Below are 25276 nucleotides of genomic sequence, written 5' to 3' on the forward strand. Positions count from 1 at the left end.
GTCAATCCTGCCAAACCTGGAATCAGCCTAGTAAATCATCTTTGCACTGCCTCCATGGCAAGAACATCCTTCCTCAGATAAGGAGACCAAAACTGCACACACTACTCCAGATGTGGTCTCACCAAGCCCCTGTATAACTGCCGTCAGACATCCTTGCTCCTGCACTCAAATCCTCTTGCCTTGAAGACCAACATATCGTTCACCTTCCTAACTAAATTGCTGCACCTGAATGCTTGCTTTCAGCAACTGGTGCACAAGGACACCCAGGTCTCGTTGCACCTCCCCCTTTCCCAATCTGTCACCATTCAGATAATCTGCCTTTCTGTTTTTACAACCAAAGTGGATAACCTCACATTTATCCATGTTATACTACATCTGCCATGCATTTGCCCACTCACCCAATGTGTCCAAATCACGTTGGAGCCTCTTGGTATCCTCCTCACAGGTCACATTCACTCCCAGCTTTGTGTCATCTGCAAACTTGGAAATGTTACTTTTAGTTCCCTCATCCAAGTCATTAATATATATTGTGAAGACTTGGGGCCCAAGCACTGATCCCTGCTGTACCCCACTGGTCACTGCCTGTCACCCGGAAAAATACCCGTTTATTTCTACTTTCTGTTTCCTGTCTGTCAACCAATTCTCAATCCATGCCAGTATATTGTCCCCAATCCCATGTGCTTTAATTTTGCACACCAACCTCTTATGTGGGACTTTATCAAAAGCCTTCTGAAAATCCAAATACACCACATCCACTGGTTCTCCCTTATCTATTCTACTAGTTACATCCTCAAAAAACTCCAGTAGATTTGTTGAGCATGATTTCCCTTTCGTAAACCCATGCTGCCTTTGTCCAATCCCGTTTATGCTTTCCAGGTGTTCTGCGATCACATCTTTTATAATAGACTCTAGCATTTTCGCCACTACTGATGTAAGGCTAACTGGTCTGTAATTCCTTGTTTTTTCTCTCCCTCCTTTTTTAAATAGTGGGGTTACATTTGCCACCCTCCAATCTGTAGGAACTGCTCCGGAGTCTATAGAATTTTGGAAAATGACCAGCAATGCATCCACTATTTCCAGGGCCACTTCCTTTAGTACTCTGGGATGCAGATTATTAGGCCTTGGGATTTGTCTGTCTTTAACCCCATTAATTTCCCTAGTACTTTTTTTTTTACTAATACTGATTTCCTTCAGTTCCTCCCTCTCATTAGACCCTTGGTTCACTAACATTTCTGGGAGGTTATTTGTGTCCTCCTTTGTGAAGACAGAACCAAAGTATGTTGTTCTGCCATTTCTTTGTTCCCCATTATAATTTCCCCTGCTTCTGACTGCATTTGTCTTCATTAATCTTTTTCTCTTCACATATTTATAGAAACTTTTACAGTCAGTTTTTATGTTCCGCGCAAGTTAACTCTCATACTCTATTTTCCCCGGCTTAATCAATCTCTTTGTCCTCCTTTGCTGAATTCTAAATTGCTCCCAATCCTTAGACTTGCTGCTTTTGCTGGCAATTTTATATGCCTCCTCTTTGGATCTAATACTATCCCCAATTTCGTTTGTAAGCCACAGTTGAGCCACCTTTCCGATTTTATTTTTGCACCAGACAGGAATGAATAATTGTTGTAATTCATCCACAAGTTCTTTAAATATTATCCATTGCCTATCCACCGTCAACCCTTTTAGTAAAGTTCTCCAATCTACCGTAGCCAATTCGCACCTCATACCTTCGTAGTTTCCTTTATTTAGAATCAGGACCCTCGTTTCGGATTCAACTACTTCACTCTCCATCTTAATGAAGAATTCTATCATGTTATGGTCGCTCCTCCCCAAGGGACCCCGCGCAACAAGATTGTGAATTAATCCTTTCTCATTGCATAATACCCAGTCTAGCATCGCCTGTTCTCAAGTTGATTCCTCAACGTATTGGTCTAAAAAAAGGTCACTTTAAAAAAAAAAGGAAATCCTCCTTCACAGTATTATTGCTAATTTGGTTTGACCAATCTGTATGTAGATTAAATTGACCCATGATTACAGTTGTATCCTTGTTGTATCCTTATTGTATCCTTTTCTGCCCCTTGGTGTTTCTTAGCTCCAGCCATACAGATTCCACATCATGATTTTCTGAGCCAATATCCTTCCTCACTATTGCATTGATTTCCTCCTTTAATAACAATGCTACCCCACCTCCTTTCCCTTTTTGCCTGTCCTTCCTAAATATTGAATACCCCTGGATGTTCAGAGTGTGGTAGATATTGCAAATCTGAATTGGATAAATGAAACTGTTATAACGCTAAGCTTTTAACTGCGTGGATTTTTTTAAAGATGTCTTTGTTTTAGAGGCCGCCGACTGTTCTCTTAGATGGACATAAATGATTCCATGGCACTATTTCAAAGAAGAGCAGGGGTGTTTTCCCCACTGTCCTTAATCCCTCAATCAACATCACTAAAATAGATTATGTTGTCATTATCACATTGCTGTTTGCGGGAGCTCAAATTGTTTGCTATGTTTCCTGCATGACAGCAGAGACTATACACTTCAAAAGTTCATCATTGGCTGTAAAGCACTTTGTGATGTGTAATGGTGCAATATAAGTGCAAGCCTTTCTTTTTATTCAGCTAATTTGCTGCTTTAAAAAAGAGCTGTTGGTGACTCTGTAAGAACATACATCTGTAAGTAATCACTTTATCTTGCCTCGAGTGCATTTTGGTTGTAAATTTAGAATCAGTTCAGAAGACATAACTCCAAGTGGCAAATTTTTGGGATTTGGAAATCCAGAGCATTGTGACACAGTAAAATTAGAGCGAGGCCACTCACGAGCGAAATCAAGAAGCAATTTTACATAAAAGATAGTAGAAATCTGGACTTCACCAAATGGCTGTGGGTGGTCGGACAAGTGTAGCTTTTAGGACTGAGAGATTTTTGTTAGGTAAGTCATCAAGAGTTATGGAGGTAGGTGATCCATTTGGTGGAGCAGGCTCAAGGGGCTGAATGGCCTACTCCTGTTAATGTTTCTACGCTGATTTTGCATGAATAGCACCAGTTTGTGTAAATAAAACATATTCTTTATCCCAATGTACACCATTTCTCCACGAAAGCCTGCTATTACCCAGCCAGTTGCAGGTGTGCAAAACTAACCAAATTTCCTTGTTCCTTTTAGTGTTTTTTATTAAACTTGGTCCGATGCTGCTGATTCGTTATATGTGATGGTCTTTTGCTGTGTTACTTAGCAGTTTTTAGACCATTCATCGAAATTTCCTTTGGTAAACTTGAAGTTTTACTTTTGATTTCTTTAGATTTTGATCAGGTAAAGCCTCCACTCTGGCTCCAGACCCTCATGACTGCCTGCTGTTTTGCCAGTGATTTCAGCATTCAGAGTGTTGCCATTTCTCTGGTGCTGGACTTAGTTGGTCTAACTCAGTCGGTTGCTGCAGTTAGTGGAGAAAACCTGAACAGCCTTGAGCCAGCACAGCCTAGGAGTCCAAGCCAGGGAACAGTGGCTGTCGTCATTATGCCACCACTTACACAAGGAAACCTGAAGTATATGGCTCTCAAAACTGAATTTTTCAAGGTGAGTACATTTTGAAGATTTCAACTGTGAAAGGGTGTAAAGACTTTTTGTTTTTATCTGCAGCTAACTACATGCTGTGAGCATTCTTGGACATAAAACTTAGAGTCTGGTGTTGACAGTTCAGTTGCTGGCATATTTTGATTCACAAAATTTTGTACAATTAGTAAAGGTAAGACGTGATACAAAACATGCCAAAATAAAATACTTTTCAACACAATGGAGAATTTTTATTGAATGTAACTGTAGCCCCATTTTCTCCAAGCTCATCCCACGTGACTTTTTTCAAAATTACTAAATGTGCATCCTTTTAAAAAGCTTCTGACTATCCACTCTGTCCATGCCACTTATAACCTTGTAAACCTCTATCATGTCGCTCCTCCACCTCTGTCGTTGCAGTGAAAACAATCCGAGTTTATCCAACCTCTCCTCACAGTTAATGCCCTCCAGACCAGGCAACATTCTGGTAAACCTCTTCCGTACCCTCTCCAAAGCCTCCACGTCCTTCTGGTAGTGTGGCGACCAGAATTGCACGCAATATTCTAAGTGTGGCCTAACTAAAGTTCTGTACAGCTGCAGCATGACTTGCCTATTTTTATACTCTATGCCCCGACCGATGAAGGCAAGCATGCCGTATGCCTTCTTGACTACCTTATCCACCTGCGTTGCCACTTTCAGTGACCTGTGGACCTGTACGCTCAGATCTCTCTGCCTGTCAATACTCCTAAGGGTTCTGCCATTTACTGTATACTTCCCACCTGCATTAGACCTTCCAAAATGCATGACCTCACATTTGTCCGGATTAAACTCCATCTGCCATTTCTCCGCCCAAGTCTCCAACCGATCTATATCCTACTGTATCCTCTGACAATCCTCCTCACTGTCCGCAACTCCACCAACCTTTGTGTCATCCACAAACTTACTAATCAGACCAGCTGCATTTTCCTCCAAATCATTTATGTATACTACAAACATCAAAGGTCCCAGCACTGATCCCTGCGGAACACCACTAGTCACATCCCTCCATTCAGAAAAGCACCCTTCCACTGCTACCCTCTGTCTTCTATGACCGAGCCAGTTCTGTCTCCATCTTGCCAGCTCCCCTCTGATCCCGTGACTTCACCTTTTGTATCAGTCTGCCATGAGGGACCTTGTCAAAGGCATTACTGAAGTCCATATAGATAACATCCACTGCCCTTCATCAATCATCTTCTTCACTTCTTCAAAAAACTCAATCAAATTAGTGAGACACGACCTCCTCTTCACAAAACCATGCTGCCTCTCGCTGATAAGTCCATTTGTTTCCAAATGGCAGTAAACCCTGTCCCGAAGAATCCTCTCTCATAATTTCCCTACCACTGACGTAAGGCCTATAATTTCCTGGATTATCCTTGCTACCCTTCTTAAACAAAGGAACAACATTGGCTATTCTCTAGTCCTCTGGGACCTCACCTGTAGCCAATGAGGATGCAAAGATTTCTGTCAAGGCCCCAGCAATTTCTTCCCTTGCCTCCCTCAGTATTCTGGGGTAGATCCCATCAGGCCCTGGGGACTTATCTACCTTAATGCTTTGCAAGACACCCAACACCTCCTCCTTTTTGATAATGAGATGACTGAGACTATCTACACTCCCTTCCCTAGACTCATCAACCACCAAGTCCTTCTCCTTGGTGAATACTGTTGCAAAGTACTCATTTAGTACCTCACCCATTTCCTCTGGCTCCACACATGGCTTCCCTTCTCTGTCCTTGAGTGGGCCAACCCTTTCCCTAGTTACCCTCTTGCTCTTTCTATATGTATAAAAAGCCTTGGGATTTTCCTTAATCCTGTTTGCCAATGACTTCTTATAACCCCTTTTAGCCCTCCTGACTCCTTGCTTAAGTTCCTTCCTACTGTCTTTATATTCCTCAAGGGATTCATCTGTTCCTAGCCTTCCAGCCCTTACGAATGCTTCCTTTTTCTTTTTGACGAGGCTCGCAATATCCCGCGTTATCCAAGGTTACCGAAACTTGCCAAACTTATCCTCCTTCCTCACAGGAACATGCTGGTCCTGGATTGTAATCAACTGACGTTTGAAAGACTCCCACATGTCAGATGTTGATTTACCCTCAAACAGCCGCCCCCAATCTAAATTCTTCAGTTCCTGCCTATTATTGTTATAATTAGCCTTCCCCCAATTTAGCACCTTCACCCGAGGACTACTCTTATCCTTATCCACAAGTACCTTAAAACATAAGGAATTATGGTCACTGCTCCCAAAATGCTCCCCTACTGAAACTTCGACCACCTGGCTGGGCTCATTCCCCAATACCAGGTCCAGTATGGCCCCATGTCTAGTTGGACTATCTACGTATTGTTTCAAGAAGCCCTCCTGGATGCTCCTTAGAAATTCTGCCCCATCCATGCTGCTAGCACTAAGTGAGTCCCAGTCAATATAGGGGAAGTTAAAATCACCCACTCCTACAACCCTGTTGCCTTTACATCTTTCCAAAATCTGTCTACATATCTGCTCCTCTACCTCCCCCTGGCTGTTGGGAGGCCTGTAGTAAACCCCCAACATCGTGACTGCACCCTTCCTATTCCTGAGCTCCACCCATATTGCCTCGCTGCATGACCCCTCCGAGGTGTCCTCCCGCAGTACTGTTGTGATATTCTCCTTGACCAGTAATGCAACTCCTCCACCCCTTTTACATCCCCCTCTATCCCGCCTGAAGCTTCTAAATCCTGGAACATTTAGCTACCAATCCTGTCCTTCCCTCAACCAAGTCTCTGTAATAGCAACAACATCATAGTTCCAAGTACTAATCCAAGCTCTAAGTTCATCTGCCTTACCTGTCATACTTATTGCATTGAAACAAATGCACTTCAGACCACCAGTCCCGCTCTGCTCCGCAACATCTCCCTGCCTGCTCTTCCTCTTAGTCTTACTGGCCTTATTTACTAGTTCCCCTTCATTTATTTCACTTGCATTCCTACTGCTCTGGTTCCCACCCCCCTGCCATACTAGTTTAAACCCTCCCGAGTGACGCTAGCAAACCTCGCAGTCAGGATATTTGTGCCCCTCCTGTTTAGATGCAACCCGTCCTTCTTGTACAGGTGCCATCTGTCCCTGAAGAGATCCCAATGCTCCAGATATCTGAAACCCTCCCTTCTACACTAACTGTTCAGCCACGTGTTTAGCTGGACTATCTTCCTATTTCTAGCCTCACTGGCATGTGGCACAGGGAGTAATCCCGAGATTACAACCCTAGAGGTCCTGTCTTTTAACTTTCTACCTAACTCCCTAAACTCCCCCTGCAGGACCTCATCACTCTTCCTGCCTATGTTGTTGGTACCGATGTTTACCACAACATCTGGCTGTTCACCATCCCCCTTCAGAATTCATCATTTCAAATATTTGCTTGGTTTGCTTCTGGAGATATTGAAGAAGAATTTGTGTGAAAGACGTGAATATCCAGTCTAAAGTACAAGGGAATGCTGTTGTTGCATCCCTGGGTTTCGTACTTGCACAAGGAGACATAGGGCAGTGTAAATTTAAGATGCTAAAACAGCTTATGGGTGCGATTGAGATGGCTAGACCCAGTAAAGCATCTACGGCAGATTAGATGAAATTTACTCGAATACGGATGCACAAATGGTTATTGATACTGATTCAAGCACCAAATTTAGCAAGGAATTGGGTATGCAATTATGGGACTGTGGACCTGCAAGGAAATTGGTTTATATTAAATAGCTCCAGTGGGGGGACGGCTAGCAACGATGTAATAGTATGAATGATATCACTTTCTCCTCAAATTTCTAAAAATGCAATTCTGCACTGGAAATGCTAATACGAGTTGAAAAATAATGTACTGCACCACCTGTGTTTGGGATGTGAACATCAAGTCTAAAGAGAGCATGCATTATGTATCATTAACATTTAAAATATAATTTGAGTATTGCTGAAAATAGAGACATGTTGTCAAAGCTTTTCGTCTTTCACTCATCAGGACAATCCGCAAGAATACCAATGTAAGGGAAAACAATGACTTTATACTGTCTGAGAAGAGAGTGCTGATTGGTTGGCAAGTGAACTCATGGTGATCTAGACCCACCACCATTGTGTTAATCAGTATTCATTGAACTTATGAACTTGGTAACTCACGCAGTTGAGTTCAGTTTTAACGACACCTTGTATGCAGAATAAATGGTGTTCCCGTGGGATCCCCTCTTGGTCCAGCTCTCGCCAACATCTTTGTTGGGTTCCATGAGAATCGTGTCTTTGAGGGAATGACACCTAACCTCCTACCTCCTTACATATTTCTGATATGTAGATGATACGTTTGCTATATTTGAATCAGCAGCTTCATGCAATAATTTCCTTACATATCTTAATGGGCTCCATCCTGCGCTCAAATTTATCTTTGAAATGGAGCAGTCAAATGAGCTCCCTTTCCTTGACGTACTAGTTGAAGAATCTGCTAAGGGGTTCTCCACCACGGTCTACCGCAAACCTACCTTCACTGATCAATATATGCCTTGGGATTCTTACAGTTCCACGTGCTGTAAGATTGGCCTTATTGACAACGTCGTAAATAGGGCCTGAGCCATTTGCTCACCATGCAAGCTTGATGCTGAAATAGGGCGAATCAAAGACATCTTGCATGACAATGACTACCCTGATCAGATCATTTCTCACTGTATTTCGCGCAAACTTATGAATGGGCCTGAGGCCGTCATTTGCAGCCTTGACAAGTGCCCAGCTTACCTCAAATTACCCTGGAAGGGTAATGTATCCCAAAATCTAAGAAACAGGTGAAGCTAGCTGTTTCACAGTGCTGCTATGCAGTAGCAACATGTGTGGTGTTTCGGTACTAACTGAATGCTGCCGTCGAGCCAAAAAGACGTCCTGCCTATCTCACAAATGAGTAATGTGATATATGAATTTCAATGCCAGTCTGATGCTAGGTATATAGGCTGTGCATCCCAAAGACTGGTGGGTCCATATCAAACAATGTGTCCCTTCCGTTGTTCGCAATGGGCAAGATATTGGCCGTACCCAACCAGCCCCTGCTTGCAGAACTCAAAACACAATGTCCAACATTAGATGGGATTCCACAATTGGACATTATTTGCTAAATAATCCTCAGTGTGCTAAGAAGTATGCTGACAACCAATTTAAGATTGTCAGTAGGGCTCGCAGTGTGGCGCATTTGCGCGAACTGGAAGCTACATATATTAATACACAGGGCCCCATTCTTTGCAAACAGAAAGAACATGTCCAAACATTGTGTCTATTCCAGCTGAATAAAATAAGTGTCAGCCATTCACTGGTTCATTCCTCAGGGCAATGCCTTGACCAATCAGAGTTAAGCTGCCTAGTTTAAATTTTCAAATGAAGCTTGGCAGTCACCATAAACTGGTGCATTCTCCATGGCAATGCCTCTACCAGTCAGAGTTCACTTGCCAACCAATCAACACTCTCTTCTAATACAGTATGAAATCGTTTTCCCTTACATTGGTATTCTTGCGGATTGTCCTGATGAATGCAAGACGAAAAGCTTCGACAACATCTCTCTATTTTCAGCAATACTCAAGTTCTGTGCTATAAAATATAATTATTGATTTTGTTTCCTGTTAAAGCAAGTGGCAGTAATACTTTGGAACCAGCTGGGGGGAAAAACCCCACAATATTATCAGAGAAGTGTGGAACTGTTTTATCAGCTGCATAATCTCGTCCAATCTTCCAGCATCTGCGAAGATGTCATTAGTCAGCAACTATTGCACAAAGACAAGGTATGAGGATAGCCTAAAAGATTTAGGCATTTTTACTGTTGTCAGACATGTCTGAGATAATTATGTGGTCATTGCTACTGCACTGAGCTCACCACTGCAGAATTTGCTGCTCTTGATAAATCCAAAGCCAGAATGACATTGTGGTCTAGAAACTGTGCAGCTTTTATCAGATGTCGGACAACTACTAAGGCTCCCTGGGTGGGAAGAGCATGCACACTTTCGGCTAGAAGTGCGACATCCATTATATTGGTTAGGACAAAAATGCGTCCTTTACCCACGTCAGAAGAAGGGGCCTAATGCTAGGTTAAGATCTGTGCTCAAAACATTGGTTTGCCCTGAAGCAACTGGTGCCACCAACACTGCAGAACAGCTGCAATAAAGAAGGCAAGTAAGTTAGCTGAAGGTGGAGCTGGGAGGAGTAATTTCTAGGCCTGCATCTTAATTATTGAAGATATATTTTAAATATATCCATTTTAAAGTAAAAGTTACGCATTGCTAGATGGGTCTTCAGGAAGACTACTTCTGGAGGCTTGCCCTTCCTAAGAATAATAGATTAAGAACACACAAGAAATAGAAGTAGGAGTAGACCATATGGCCCAACAAGCCTGCTCCGCCATTCAAAAACGATCATGGCTGATCTTAGGATTCACTGCACTTTCCCACCCACTCACCATAACCCATGATTCCCTGAGAGACCAAAAACCTGTCTATCCCAACCTTAACCGTATTCAGCGATGGAGCATCCACAACCTTCTGGAGAAGAGAATTCCAAAGATTCACAACCGTTTGAGTGAAGTAATTTCTCCTCATCTCAGTCCTAAATGCTTGGCCCCTTATCCTGAGACTGTGCCCCTGTTCACCCACCAGCAGAAATAATATTTGTGTCTAATAAGTGAAAAATGAATTTTGTTTTGGTAGAAAATGCTGAGATCTCAAGTGATGCTGGAGATTGGAAGATTTTCTGTGTCTCTCCATTCATAGGAATTTCGGAACAGGTGTAGACCATTTAGCCCTCGAGCCTGTTCTGCCACCATTCAGTGAGATCATGTCTAATCTGTGACCTAATTATGTATACCTGCCTTTACCCCATATCCTTTAATACCTTTGGATAACAAAAATCTATCAATCGATCTAGCTATTTGCTATTTACGGAAGAGTTCCAAACTTCTCGCACCCTTTGTGTGTCGAAGTATTTCCTAATTTTTCTCCTGAGAGGTCTGGCTCTAACTTTGAGACTATGTCCCCTACTTCTAGAGTCCAACCAGAGGCAATAGTTTCTTTGTATCTACTCTATATATTCCCCTTAATATCTTGAAAAGTTTGATCAAATTACCCAAAGCACAAAGAACAGTACAGCACAGGAACAGGCCATTCGGCCCTCCAAGCCTGCGCCGATCTTGATGCCTGCCTAAACTAAAACCTTATGCACTTCCGGGGACCGTATCCCTCTATTCCCATCCTGTTCATGTATTTGTCAAGATACCCCTTAAACGTCTAAATTCCAGGAAATATACAACCCTAGTTTTTGTAATCTCTCCTCGTAATTTAATGAGATATCAATCTGGTAAACCTATGCTGCACTTCCACCAAGGCCAGTATATCCTTTCTAAGATGTGGTACCTAAAACAGCTCACAGTACTCCAGGGGTGGTCTAACCCAGGCTTTGTATAGCTGAAGCATGACTTCTACCCCTTTGTATTCTAGTCCTCTAGATCTAGAGGCCAGTATTATAGCCTGTCATATATTTTCCATTTATTAGTATTTTAATGTGATAAACTCTGTGTAGAGATACGCTACCAATTTCATAGTCCTGAGACTTCTTTGCAAATATGTACTGTTGGAACTCATATCTTGTTAGGGCTCCTGTTAGCATAAATAAAATAAATGTTTTTTTTTAAGATTAGAGATACAGCACTGAAACAGGCCCTTCCGCCCACCGAGTCTGTGCCGACCATCAACCACCCATTTATACCAATCCTACACTAATCCCATATTCCTACCAAACATCCCCATCTGTCCCTATATTTCCCTACCACCTACCTATACTGGTGACAATTTATAATGGCCAATTTACCTACCAACCTGCAAGTCTTTTGGCTTGTGGGAGGAAACCGGAGCACCCGGAGAAAACCCACGCAGACACAGGGAGAACTTGCAAACTCCACACAGGCAGTGCCCAGAATCGAACCCGGGTCCCTGGAGCTGTGAGGCTGCAGTGCTAACCACTGCGCCACTGTGCCGCCCTAACCGCACACACACACAGTAGAGCTTTATTTTACGGTGATGGTTAATTTGTTGTAATTTTTATTAAAAGGGAGGGAAATTATTACTGGACACTTTGGGAATTGTTCACTGGTCCTTTTGACCATTCCTCCTTCTGTTTAAAATTCTGATAAGGTATAAATTTTCTCATACAATTTTTCAGCTTGACAACTTTTCCTCCCTGGTCTGGAAAAAGTAAGAATCCAACCAAAACTGAACATTGGGTTTGAAATGTTGCCTCTCATTTATTGTAGAGAATATGTATGGAAGCTCATGTCAATTTTTCAGTTCTTTGGCACATTACTCGGGACCTTCTTATCAACAAGTCTTCCTCCTTTAATCGCACTTTTGACAGGTTGGTGAATTTAAAAGCTACATAGTACAATGATGTAATGGCATTTTTAAGCATTGTTTTTCTAACTCTGATATGAATACTATTCAGTTAAATGCATATTCTGAAGTTTTTTTGATTACATTTGTGGAACAGCGAGAGACTTTCCAGAGTCTTCCCTCAGGAGATTTAATAGGGTGGGTAGAGTTACTCATGGGATGAATTCTACCTGATCTGTGAAAGGAATAAGCTAGATGATCTTTTCTCATTTTTTTGGAAATGCCCTTTTCTCATTCCACACTTCGTTCTTAGTAGGAATTCCAAATCAGAGAGGTTTTCAGTTTGTAATTTAAGGGCAGGTGCGCTGTTGTTTGTTTATATTCAGGCTTTCATAAAACTAAATATGTTGCTAAATTGTTGATGCCTTCACATAGTTACAGTTGCTCCAACTAATGGTGCTGTAATGATGCCTCCTTGATATTCTGTTTTCTCCTTCATTCTTTTCTCACCATTCCTGAAAACGATCTCGATGAAAACATCTCTGTGTTTGGCATTAATGCGCACTGTACGGGAATTTGCATCTAGTGTTCCCCGTGGGATTACTTAGACCAAAACCAGCAGTGAATGTTTTTGTTTACAAGCAGTCCTTCATTGGAATTTTGGCATTGCATTATTGAACTCTACTTCAGCATTAAAAGTCTTGTCAGTAGAACAAAAAAAAAACTTTACCAGATCTAATAGGATGCAATACTCCTTGCTGATGGATGCAATACTTCCATAACAGCTCACTGAATGAAAGCACCATCCACTGTGATGTTGAACATGTAGACGAGGAAGATGCTGGGTTCAGTTCCCATTCTGTCCCGAGTTAGCTGTTCATAGCTGGACTGTGCTGGTGCAGTACAGCTGGCCTTGGGGTCATTTACAGTACACAAGGAGGCTATTTGGCCCATTGAGTCCATTCAGGCTTTCCACGAAGCTATCCTGTCCCACAACCCCATCTCCCCCACTCAATTCCTGTGGTCCTGTAAATCTTTTTCAATCAAGTGGCCATCCAACTTCCTCTTGAAGTCATTGATTGTCTTCGTTTCCACCACCCACTGTGTAAAAAGTGCTTCTTCATATTCCCGATGCATTTTTACCCAAAACCTTCGATCTGTGTCCCCTAGTCCTTGTACCATTAGTTAATGGGGACAGTTTTTCCTTGTCTAACTTACCAAAGCCCACCATAATATTGTACACTTCTATCAAATCTCCCCATAATCTCCTTTGTTCTAAGGAGAACAAATACTGCTTTTCCTACCTAACCTTGTAACTAAAATCCTGTATCCCTGGAACTCTTCTGGTAAATCTCCTCTGCGCACTCTCAAGGGCCCTCACATCATTCCTAAAGTGTTGTGACCAGAACTGGATGCAGTACTCCAGTTGGGGCTTAACCGGAGCTTTATAAAGATTCAGCTTTTGTACTCAATGCCTCTATTTATGAAGCCCAAGATCCCATGTGCTTTACTAACCACTCTATCAGTACGTCCTGCCACCTTCAAAGATCTATGCACATGTACCTCATTATGAAAGTGATTCTTTTTTGTTAAAAAATATTTTTAAAGTAATTTATAGTTAAGCTGAATAAATTTGGACCAGGATTTTGTTTTAGAAAGAAAGCCATCAAGGGCACTGAGGGAGCAGGATTGGCAACAGTGTTACTGGTTGTCACATGGCTTGGGTTAGGCTTTGAGTGAAAACCTGGTAACAGGGACAGAGAAGTCTTTGATTGGAGAAGCCCAATAGTAACAGAGAGCACATGGAAGGGCAGGAAAAAACTGACAAGTTTTTTGGTTGTCAGTCAGTGTGTGTGTTTTACCTTCTGGGGGAAGAGACCAGATTCTTGCTTTATGTTTAAAAAGTCAAGTCTGCTGCAGAAGGAGAGAATTCCAAGGAAGAACAGAAGACTACAACCCAGCTCGCTTTCCAGCAATTCTCTAAAAGACTCTGAGAAGTCCATTGTGTCAATTGATCTTGGTTCCTGTATTTGAAGAAAGCCTGCTAAAAAATAATTTTCAAAGCCGCCTGAAGAGAATTGTTCTAAAGATCCTGTCTACATGTACTTGAAGATTGGACTGTGTGCCAGTTTTGGTGCAGTGTGTCTCATTATCTGTTTTCTTCAGGGGTGGGCAAGTGATCTGCCCAGGTGTTTGTTTTTTTGTCTGTAACAGAGCTTTGATCCAAAAATCCTTTTTTATTAGCTATCGGTTAATCGGTATACATATATGTGAGTGTGTGTGAGTGTGAAGGGACTAAGGTAAAAAGGGATTTTACATTTGGTTAAGGTGGAAAGGGGACTGTTAAAAATTTAATGTTGGAACTTAAAAAAATTTGATCTGTGTGATACTGTTTTAATTCATTGCTAGTTAAAACTTGTTTTATAATAAACTGTTAATTTTGTTGTTCAGTAAAGAAACCTGATTAGTGTGATCTATTCTGGGGCAAATAGTGTACCTGATTGACTGTTTCAGTAAGTGGGAAAGTTTTAAAAAATATGTTGTGACCTGTGGAGAAGTGGGATTGAATTAACAATGCACTCCTCCTGCCTTGGTCTTAACCACCCCCAGGTCCCTCTGTTCCTGCACACTCTTTAGAACTGTGTCATTAAGTATATATTCCCTCTTCCTATTTTTTCTGCCAAAATGCATCACCTCACATTTGTCAGTATTAAATTTCATCTGCCACCTGTCTGCCCACTCCGCTATCCTATCTATGTCCTATTGCGGCTAGTTCATATCCTCACTGTTTGTCACACCTCCAAGTTTGGTGTCATTGGCAAATTCTGAGATTCTACTCTGTATTCCAAGATACTAGTCATTTATATACATCAAAAAAGTGTGGTCCCAGCACTGTCCACCATTCTCCAGTTTAAAAAACAACATTTTATGACAACTCGCTGTTTTCGGTCCTTAAGCCAATTTTTTATCCCGTTGGGCACTAACCCTCCTATTCCAAGAGCCTGAATTTTATTAACCAGTATGCTATAGCGTTTCAAGTGCTCATCTAAATACTACTAAAATGTTGTGAGGGTTCCTGCCTCTACCACACCCCTTCAGGCAATGTGTTCCAGATTCCAGTTACCCTCTGGGTGAAATCATTTTTCCTCAAATCCCCTCTAAACCTCCTGCCTCTTACCTTAAATCTGTGCCCTTGGTTATTGACACCTCCACGAAGGGAAAATATTTCTTCCTATCCACTGTATTTATGCCCCTCATAATTTTGTATACCTCAATCAGGTTCCCCCTCAGCCTTCTCTGTTCTAAGGAAAACAACCCTCCAGTCTCTCTTCATAGCTGAAATGCTCCAGCCCAGGCAACATCAAAAGAACAAAGAACAGTACAGCACAGGAACAGGCCATTCGGCCCTCCAAGCCTACGCCGATCTTGATCGCACTTCCGGGGACCGTAACCCTCTATTCCCATCCTATTCATGCATTTGTCAAAATGCCTCTTAAACGTCGCTATCGTACCTGCTTCCACCACCTCCCCAGGCAGCAAGTTCCAGGCACTCACCACCCTCTGTGTAAAGAACCTGCCTCGCACATCCCCTCTAAACTTTTCCCCATGCACCTTAAACCTATGTCCCCTAGTAACTGACTCTTCCACCCTGGGAAAAAGCTTCTGACAATCCACTCTGTCCATGCCACTCATAACTTTGTAAACCTCTATCATGTCATCCCTCCACCTCTGTCATTCCAGTGAAAACAATCCGAGTTTATCCAACCTCTCCTCATAGCTAATGCCCTCCAGACCAGGCAACATCCTGGTAAACCTCTTCTGCACCCTCTCCAGTATACCATTCATTGAATATTCCCTATCTTCCTATTACTACTTTCGCTAGCGCATGGCAGTGGGAGTAATCCAAAGATTACTACCTTTGAGGACCTACTGTTTAACTTCCTCCCTAGCTCCTGAAAATCTGACCGTACGTCTTCAATACCTGCCCTTGCTATGTCGTTGGTACCAACGTGTACCACAACTTCTGGCTAACTCTGTTAACCCAGCACAATACGCTGCACCCTCTCCGTGATGTCCTTTTATCCTGGCACCAGGGAGGCAACACATCATGCAGGACTCACTGTAATGGTTACAGAAATGTCTGTCTGTGTCCCCCTGACTATGGGGTCACCCATAACAATTGCATTTCTGCACTTTGCTCTCTCCTGTACAGTCCCTTGCCCATTGGTGCCTTGGGCACTCTTTCATGGTGTCGTCACTCTCAGCAGTCTCCAAAGCTGTTTGGGCACACACCCCGAAGACTCCTGCACTTCCTGCCTCTTCCTACTCTTCCGGATGGCCTCCCATCTACGATCTTGAACTCTCACTGCCTGTGGGGTGACCACCTCCTGGAAAGTATGATCCAGGAAACCCACCCACTTCCCAGATCCTCTCCAGTAGTTCCAGCTGCCCCTCAAGTTCGGAGATCCTGCGCGCGAGCTGAAGCAGCTGGATATACTTCTGCATGTAGTGTCCTGAAGTTCACACATGGCGCAGGAACTGCAAGCAACAGGTCGCAGCTGCCCATCCCTGATCTAAACAAAAATGCTCTATTCCCTTTTTTAACAATCTAATTAGTACTCTGTTTAAACTATCAATTTTAATTAATACCTCCCTGCTACTTGATTGGTTTCTCTCTCTGTCTCTCTCTCTCTGTCTCTCTCTCTCTCTCTCATATATGATAAATTATAAAATCCCCCATAGTTTTTAGTTTTTATATTAATAAATCGACCAAGTCTTAATTTAATCTAAATAAATCAAATATAAAATAATAACTTGCCGGTATACCCACCCCGCCTGGCTTTGTTTCCCTGCTCTCTCTGTTGATGTGTTGGTTGTAACGTCACTCTGATGTCATTTTTTTCTCCTGCTCCTCTCCCACTGCTTTCTCTCCGGCCTCCGACCTTTTGGCTCACTTTTTAAAGCTCCGTTCTGCTCCTGCTGCTCTCTCTCCGGCCTCCGACCTTTTGGCACACTGTTTAAAGCTCCGCTCTACTCCTGCTTTCTCTCCAGCCTCCGATCTTTTGCCGTGCTTTTTAAATCTCCTCTCTGCTCCCATTGCTCTTTCTCCGGCCTCCAACCTTTTTGACTTTGCCCCCACAAATAAAGGTCCCATTCTTGATCAATGTCTAGTACCTTTGCTCTAACGACATAATTGAATCTCTGCAGATATGATTCTCATGCTCACATGGTTTGGCATCCTTCCATCTACGAAAGATGATAGACAAGCAGCAAACAATCCCTTTAGGTGGGGTGTCTTCTTTTGGTTTACCTTTGATTGGCTGTGAAGGCCAATCTTTAAGAAGCAGGTTCTGCCACAAGTGCTGCACGTGAAGCTGCCGAGTGATGCTGTGAGTTGTTGTTTTTGACTTTGGACCTTGTTGCCAAGCTGCCGCAGCAGCTGGTCATCGTTGTAAGTGCACACTAGTCCACAGGGTGTGTCGCCGTTTCCCTCTTTCGCCAGCTAGAGACTCCCAAGTGCAATAGTCGACAATTAACGCCTTCATATCATGCTTGCAAGTATCCTTGAAGTGGAGCTTTGGGTGCCCCACTGACCGTCTGGCCCTGGCTGCCTCACCATACAGAAGGTCCTTGGGTATGCGAACGTCTTCCATCCTGCGGCCGTGTCCGATCTACCAAAACCGCCTCTGTTTGATTAGTGCCAACACACTTGGGAGCTCTGCCTTTGAGATGACTGCCACATTTGTGATTTTGTCCTGCCAGGATATACCCATAATGTGCTGCAGACAGTGAAGCTAGAAATTATTGAGCTTCTTTTCCTGGTAGCTGTAACTCACACATGTTTCACAGGCAAGGTGCTGAGAACACAGGCCTTATAAACCATCAGCTTGGTCTTATCCCATGCACGTTTCGCAAGTTGGCCAAAGGTGGTACCTGCTTGCCCTATGTGTGTATTGAGCTCTGCATCAAGGGTCAGATTGTCCATCATCGTGGACCCAAGATAGCAGAATTTGTTCTATGTTAACCACTTCCAGTGGGGTGTGATCAGGGGTGGTGATGCAGCACCTTGTTCCATGACCACAGTTTTCTTGACACTTATCTATAATCTAGTATAATAGAATACACATAATCTACCAGCATTCAATGTCTATTCTCACACATCAAGAATGGACACTTGGGCATGGTATTGGAGAGCAATCAGTGCCCGAGAAGGTGGGGCGGCATAAGAGAATAAATGAGTGCCTCCGATAAGTAAGTCTTTTTGTCAGCAAAGAGACAAAATGTATGTAGAATTATTGTGAAGGACTTTTCAAGTTAGTAAATTAGTAAAAGTTATTATTTAAAGTCATATTTCTGCATGCAGCAGTGGCTGATAAGTGAATTGCAAGCATCTGCAATTCCAAGATGTTTGAAAGTATGTGTGACTGGGACAGCCGTTTGTGTGCATATAAATGCTATCTAATAAGGAACACCATGCACTTTGCATAATGTCATGATGATTCTTTTCCCCATGCCACATTGCTGTCCAACCTATTTAGTTTCTTCTTCATTGATGTGTTGGATGGCATATTGGGGGACAGTTTTGGAGTATCTGTACCAGGAATTCCTGAACAAATTGAAATGCTCCTCTTAAATTACATGTTGCTAGTGCTTTAGTCCATCCTAAGGATCTGAAAGACACAATATAATATAATACAAGTTCTTCCTTCCCCAAAAGGACATGTACACTTGGCTACGATATGGTGGGTGTCCAAAGCCATTAGGCTTTGCATGGCTCAAATGTGCATCTTTAATGGATTGATTGGAAGATACAAGGGGCATCTGTTCTAATTGATTTAGATCAGTACTTGTCGAATACCAAACTTAGCCTGGACCTGCTAAGGGAGTTTGCTGGAAAGGCACAGTGAGTACTTCGGCCTTTCTCATCGTCAATGACAACAAAGCCCAGTCTTACAAGGCATGCTAATTCTTCTTCATGATTCAGAACTCCTAGCTATGAGACATCTTTTGACCCATACACAAGATCCATGACCAAGCTACTAGCCTGTAACCTGGGGGCTAAAATGAAATTAATATCAGCAGAGAAAAAGTATTGGAGAAACTTAAGGGACTAAAATCCATCAAATCCCCGGGATCTGATGGCCTACATCCTAGGGTGCTAAAAGAGATAGTTGCAGAGATAGTGGATGCGTTAGCTACAATTTCCCAAAATTCCTTAGATTCTGGAACGGTCCCATCAGATTGAAAGTTGGCAAATGTTCCACTGCTTTTCAAGAAAGGAGGGAGGGAGAAAACAGGGAACTACAGGCCAGTTAGCCTAACATGCTAAAATGCTGGAATCTATTATCAAGAAAGTCTTAACAATGCACTTAGAAAAGCACAAAATGATTAGAACAAGTTAGCATGGTTTTACTAAAGGGAATTCCTGTTTGACAATTTTATTAGAGTTTTTTGAGGATGTAACTAGTAGGGTAGATAAAGGGGAACCAGGAGCTGCAGTAAACCTAGATTTCTAAAAGGCATTTGATAAGGTGCCACCCAAAAGGTTAATAGGCAAGATAAGGGCTCATGGAGTTGGGGTAATATATTAGCATGGATAAATGACAGACAGGAAGCAAAGAGTGGGCATAAACGGGGCATTTTCAGGTTGGCAGGCAGTGAATAGTGAAGTGCCGCAAGGATCAGTGCTGGGACCTCAGCTATTTACAATCTATATTAATGACTTAGATGAAGAGACAGAGAGTAACGTATCTAAGTTTGCTGATACAAAAAAAAAGCTAGGTGGAAAGGTAAGTTGTGGGGAGGACACAGAGACTGCAAAGAGATATAGACAGGTTTAGTGAGTGGGCAACTAGATGGCAGATGGAGTATAATGCAGGGAAGTGTGAAGTTATGCACTTTGGTCGTAAAAATAGAAAAGTAGAATACTTTCATGTGTGCAACTTGAAAGCGTTGATGTTCAAAGAGACTTGGATGTGCTTGTACAAGGAACACAGAAAGTTAGCATGCAGGTACAGCAAACAATTAGGAAGGCAAATGGCATGTTGACCTTTATTGCAAGGGGATTGAAGTATGGGAATAAGGACTTCTTGCTACAGTTGTACAGGGTTTTGGTGAGACCACATCTGGAGTACGGTGTACAGCTTTGGTCTTTACATTTAAGAAAGGATATACTTGCATTGGAGACGGTACAGCGAAGGTTCACTGAATTGCTCCCTGGGATGAGGAGGTTGTCCTGTGATGAGGGGCTAAGTAAATTGGGCCTATATTCTCTGGAGTTTGGAAGAATGAGAGGCGATCTCATTGAAACATACAAGATTTTAAAGGGGCTGGATAGGGTAGACACTGAGAGATTGTTTCCGCTGGTCGAGAAATCTAAAACACGGGGGCACAGTCAGAATAAGGGGCTGATCATTTCGGACTGAGATGAGGGGAAATTACTTCACTCAAAGGGTTGTGAATCTTTTGAATTCTGTATCCCAGAGGGTTGTGGATGCTCCATCGTTAAATATATTTATGTAATGGACAGTTTTTTTGTGTCTTGGAATCAAGGGATATGGCAAGCTGACTGGAAAGTGGAGTTGAAGCCCAAGATCAGCCATGATCATATTGAATGACTTAGCAGGCTCAATGTGCCACATGGTCTACTCCTGCTTCTGGTTCTTGTGTTGTATGAGATGAAATTCTGGCACCAAAGTGAATGGTTGCAGGGAGGGCTGCAGCCTACATTGATTAGTCACTGAACACCCTGAAGTGGGAATCAACTCCACAAAAGATACTTTCCCTTTCCAAAAGCCTTCGTAAGGATATGGAGTAAGCAGTTATGAATGTGTAAACCTGCTTTGCAGCACTGGGCTTGGATTTTAAAACATCAAGATGCACCTGTCCTGTGTATATCCTTCTCTCACTGTGAAAGTGTGTTCTTCTTGTACAACTGAAATGACAAATTGGGGAAGGTTTTACTTGGAGGGTAGATATCAGAATTTATTCTCATTTGTTCAGAGTTCATTTCCTGCCATGGTTAGGTTGCAGAGAAGTAAGCAGTTGTTGCTGAAGTCAGTTGGAAATGGCGGGGTATGGTGTGTGTCCATGCTGAAGTCAGAAGGGTGGTCACAATGCACTCACAATTTATTTGGAGTTGTGAGGAGTTTCTGATATTTGTCGTCTTAAGGGAGGTTTAAGAGATGCTTGTGGATTGGCAAAGAGTCAGCAAGGGTTATCCTCCCTGGGGGGAGGTATTGAGGATCATTTTGGGGTCAAGTTTATTCTTTAAGATAACATACATTGCCAAGACATTCTGTGTGGATTTCTCAGCAGTTTGATTTGGAGATGCTTAAGCATTAAGCATAGTAGTAGGTTTCGGGCTGAACAAAATAAAACCTTGACCACCTCCATGAATAATGGGCTCCTACATCTGGAGTAATTGAGAAAAATGTAAGTGTGACATCCAAGATACGGGGGGGGTAGAGGAAATTGCATCATGTGACCAGTACAAAATGATATGAAGTATTTTGGTGCTTTGAATGTGCTAATTATAAGGATATAATTTAAACACTGGCGAGTGAGCACTTCTCATAGACACTCTTCTACCCACACATGCGAAGAAAAGCTGGGACAGTTTACCAGCCAAGGAGTAGCCCAAGTTGTTAGAATTGAAGGTATCAAACTGTGATTCTCATAATTATACCTGCGTTTGAAGTATCCTGAAGGTTGATTCTTGCTGGGTGCACTTCCACAGGCATTGATGTCCTTCCAGTACCAATTGGCCATTCTTTATGCGAGAGACGAGACTGCAAGTGTTGACAAGATAGTCAAATGTGGGGGACATTACAGTTGAGCCTGAGCTCGATTCTTGACGTTCACACTTGCACACTTTCCAACAAGGGTCATTGGATAGTGATCAGGAGCAATATTTTCATAATCCAAAGTCTGAGTCAAATCTGGGACATTCTGATCTGTATGGCTTAATATTTAGTAGCCGTGCATTTATACGCGAGGGCTTGGAGGTGCAGTTTTTGTATCCAGTAGTTAAGCAGAAACCAGCAGCCTGTCCTTTGGTTCAACCGATGTGGTATCCTGCAATCCACTATTGAAATATAATTCAAAGCTCAATAGCCCAGATTTTGTGGTAGGAACAATGGGACGAGCATGAGTGCTCACTGTTATTAAGTGGTAAATCGGACAGCAACTTCCATAGAAAGAATCGAATCATAGAAAGTTTAAGGCACAGAAAGAGGCCACTTGGCCCATCGTGTCTGTGCCGGCCAAAAAATGATCCACCTATTCTAATCCCACCTTCCAGCATTTGGTCCGTAGTCCTGCAGATTACGGCACTTGAGGTGCATATCCAGACTCCTTTTGAATGAGTTGAAGGTCTCTGCCTCAATTACCCTTTCAGGCAGTGAGTTTCAGACCCCCACCACCCTCTGGGTGAAAATGTTTTTCCTCATCTCCTCGTTAATTTTTCGACCAATCACTTTAAATCTCTACCCCCCAGTCACTGACCTCCCTGCCAAGGTGAATAGATCCTTCACCTCCACTCTATCCAGGCCCCTCAAAATTTTGTACATTTCAATCAGATCTCCCTTCCGCCTTCTCTTCCAAGGAGAACAACCCCAGCCAATTCAATCTTTCCTCATAACTGCATTTTTCCAGTCCTAGCAACATCCCTGTAAATCTCCTCTGTACCCGCTCTAGTGCAATTACATCCTTTCTGTAATGAAGTGACCAGAACTGCACACAGTACTCAAGTTGTGGCCGAACCAATGCAGTTCCATCATAACCTACCTGCTCTTATATTCTATACTTTGGCTAATAAAGGAAAGGATTCCATATGCCTTCTTAACCATCTTATCGACCTGTCCTGCTACCTTCAGGGATCTGTGGACATTAGCTCTAAGTCCCTCACTTCCTCTATACTTCTCAGTGTTTTCCCATTAATGGTGTATTCCTTTGCCGTGTTTGACCTCCCCAAATGCATCACCTCACACTTCTCCAAGTTGAATTCCATTTGTCACTTTTCTGCCCATCTGACCAGACCATCAATATCTTCCTGCAACCTACAGCTATCCTCCTTGTTATCTACCATACAGCCAGTCTTTGAGTCGTCTGCAAAATTCTTGATCATGTTCCCTACATTTACGTCCAAATCGTTAATATATACCACAAAAAACAGGGGACCCAGTACAGAGCCCTGCGTAACGCCACTGGAAACAGCCCTCCAGTCACAAAAATGCCCGTCAACAATTACCCTTTGTTTCCTGCCACTGAGTAAATTTGCCTGGATCCCATGGGATTTTATTTTTTTAACCAGTCTACTGTGTGGGACCTTGTCAAAAGCCTTGCTAAAATCCATGTAGACCCCATCAACTGTACTACCCTCATCTATCTTCCTTGTTACTTAAAAAATGCGATCAAGTTGGTCAAACAAGATCTTCCCTTAACAAATCCATGTTGACTATCCTTCATTAATCCGTGCCTTTCTAAGTGACAGTTATCTTGTGTCTCAGAATAGATTCCATTAATTTGCCCAATCAGAGGTACAACATTAGCAGTTTCTCCAGTCCTTCGGCACCACACCTGTATCCAGTGAGGACTGGAAAATGGTCAGTCCTTCTGCTATTTCCTCTCTTGCTTCTTTTAACAGCCTGGTGATTTATCAACTTTCAAGGATGCTAATCCCATTAATACTTCCTCTCTCCCTATGTTTATCACATCCAATACTTCACACTCCTCCTCCTTAACTACAATATCTGCATCGTCCCCCTCTTTTGTGAAGACGGACGCAAAGTATTCATTAAGAACCATACCAACATCTTCTGCCTCTGCACATAGGTTACCTTTTTGGTCTTTTATGGGCCATACTCTCTCCTTAGTTATCCTCTTACTCTTAATGTATTGATAAAACATCTTTGGCTGAACATGTGCAGTTAAACATGAAATCAGGAAGTTACTATCCGATTTGCCCTGCGCTTCCAATGGATTCGCTACAGCCGTATCTTGCCAAGAGACTCGGTGTTCAAACACAAAAGATGTGAATTTGTAGTTGCTTACGTGCCAGAAAAAGTTGGGGCTTTCAAGTGTGGGTGAATTTTTAACAGTGTGATGAATCTTTACGACTACCAAATTCCAGGCCCAGGTTCGGGTCCGATGCTTAGGGTTACGTGCCATGGCTGAACCAGCAAATTTTTGGTGATGGTATGGAAGAGCTAGAAGTTCAAGGGACAACAGCTACTTACAGGTGGAGGATCCTTTGTGAAGAAGACTGGTGTTTCTTTTAAAGCACAGATGAGGAAGGCAGCAGGAAACCATCTCATGTACTTTTTCCCTAGTCATATTGCTCAATTCTCATGGAAGTTTAAAAAAAAACGAGGCTCTTTGTGCAAATAGTTTGGATGGAGCAGTTTTTGTCAGGTGTGTCCAGGAAGGTTTCCTGACTCAATATGTAGATAGGCCGACTAGAGGGGAGGCTATGTTGGATTTGGTGCTTGGCAACGAACCAGGCCAGGTGGCAGATCTCTCGGCGGGAGAGCATTTCGGTGATAGTGATCACAACTCCCTGACCTTTACTATAGTCATGGAGAGGGACAGGAGCAGATGGGATGGGAAAATATTTAATTGGGGGAGGGGGAATTACAATGCTATTAGGCAGGAACTGGGGGGCTTAAATTAGGAACAGATGTTCTCAGGGAAATGCACGACAGAAATGTGGAGGTTGTTTAGGGAGCATTTGCTGCGACTGCTGGATAGGTTTGTCCCGATGAGGCAAGGAAGGGATGGTAGGGTGAAGGAACCTTGGATGACAAGAGATGTGGAACAGCTAGTCAAGAGGAAGAAGGAAGCTTACTTAAGGTTGAGGAAGCAAGGATCAGACAGGGCTCTCGAGGGTTACAAGGTAGCCAGGAAAGAACTGAAGAATGGACTTAGAGCTAGAAGGGGACATGAAAAAGTCTTGGCGGGTAGGATTAAGGAAAATCCCAAGGTGTTCTACACCTATGTGAGGAACAAGAGGATGGCCAGAGTGAGGGTAAGGCCGATCAGGGATAGTGGAGGAAACTTGTGCCTGGAGTCGGAGGAGGTAGGGGAGGTCCTAAATGAATACTTTGCTTCAGTATTCACCAGTGAGAGGGACCTGGTCGTTTGTGAGGACAGCGTGAATCAGGCTGATATGCTCGAACAGGTTGATGTTAAGAGGGAGGATGTGCTGGAAATTTTGAAAGGCATGAGGACAGATAAGTCCCCGGGGCCAGACGGGATATACCCAAGGATATTACGGGAAGCGAGGGAAGAGATTGCCGCGCCTTTGGCGATGATCTTTGCGTCCTCACTGTCCACTGGAGTAG

General features: G+C 42.9%; 1 protein-coding gene across 15 annotated transcripts in view; it reads left to right on the forward strand.

Moving 5' to 3' along the window:
- dop1a (DOP1 leucine zipper like protein A) overlaps positions 1–25276 on the forward strand; it is a 555441-nt gene that overhangs the window by 289686 nt on the left and 240479 nt on the right. For all 15 annotated transcript variants that reach the window (XM_068044706.1, XM_068044708.1, XM_068044707.1 and 12 more), the window contains 3 exons: positions 3295–3569; positions 9189–9341; positions 11858–11958. In XM_068044706.1, coding sequence (XP_067900807.1) covers positions 3295–3569; positions 9189–9341; positions 11858–11958 — 529 coding nt within the window. The remainder of the gene's footprint in view (positions 1–3294; positions 3570–9188; positions 9342–11857; positions 11959–25276) is intronic.

The sequence above is a fragment of the Heterodontus francisci genome, chromosome 13, assembly GCF_036365525.1.
Source record: "Heterodontus francisci isolate sHetFra1 chromosome 13, sHetFra1.hap1, whole genome shotgun sequence".
NCBI classification, from domain to species: Eukaryota; Metazoa; Chordata; class Chondrichthyes; order Heterodontiformes; family Heterodontidae; genus Heterodontus; species Heterodontus francisci.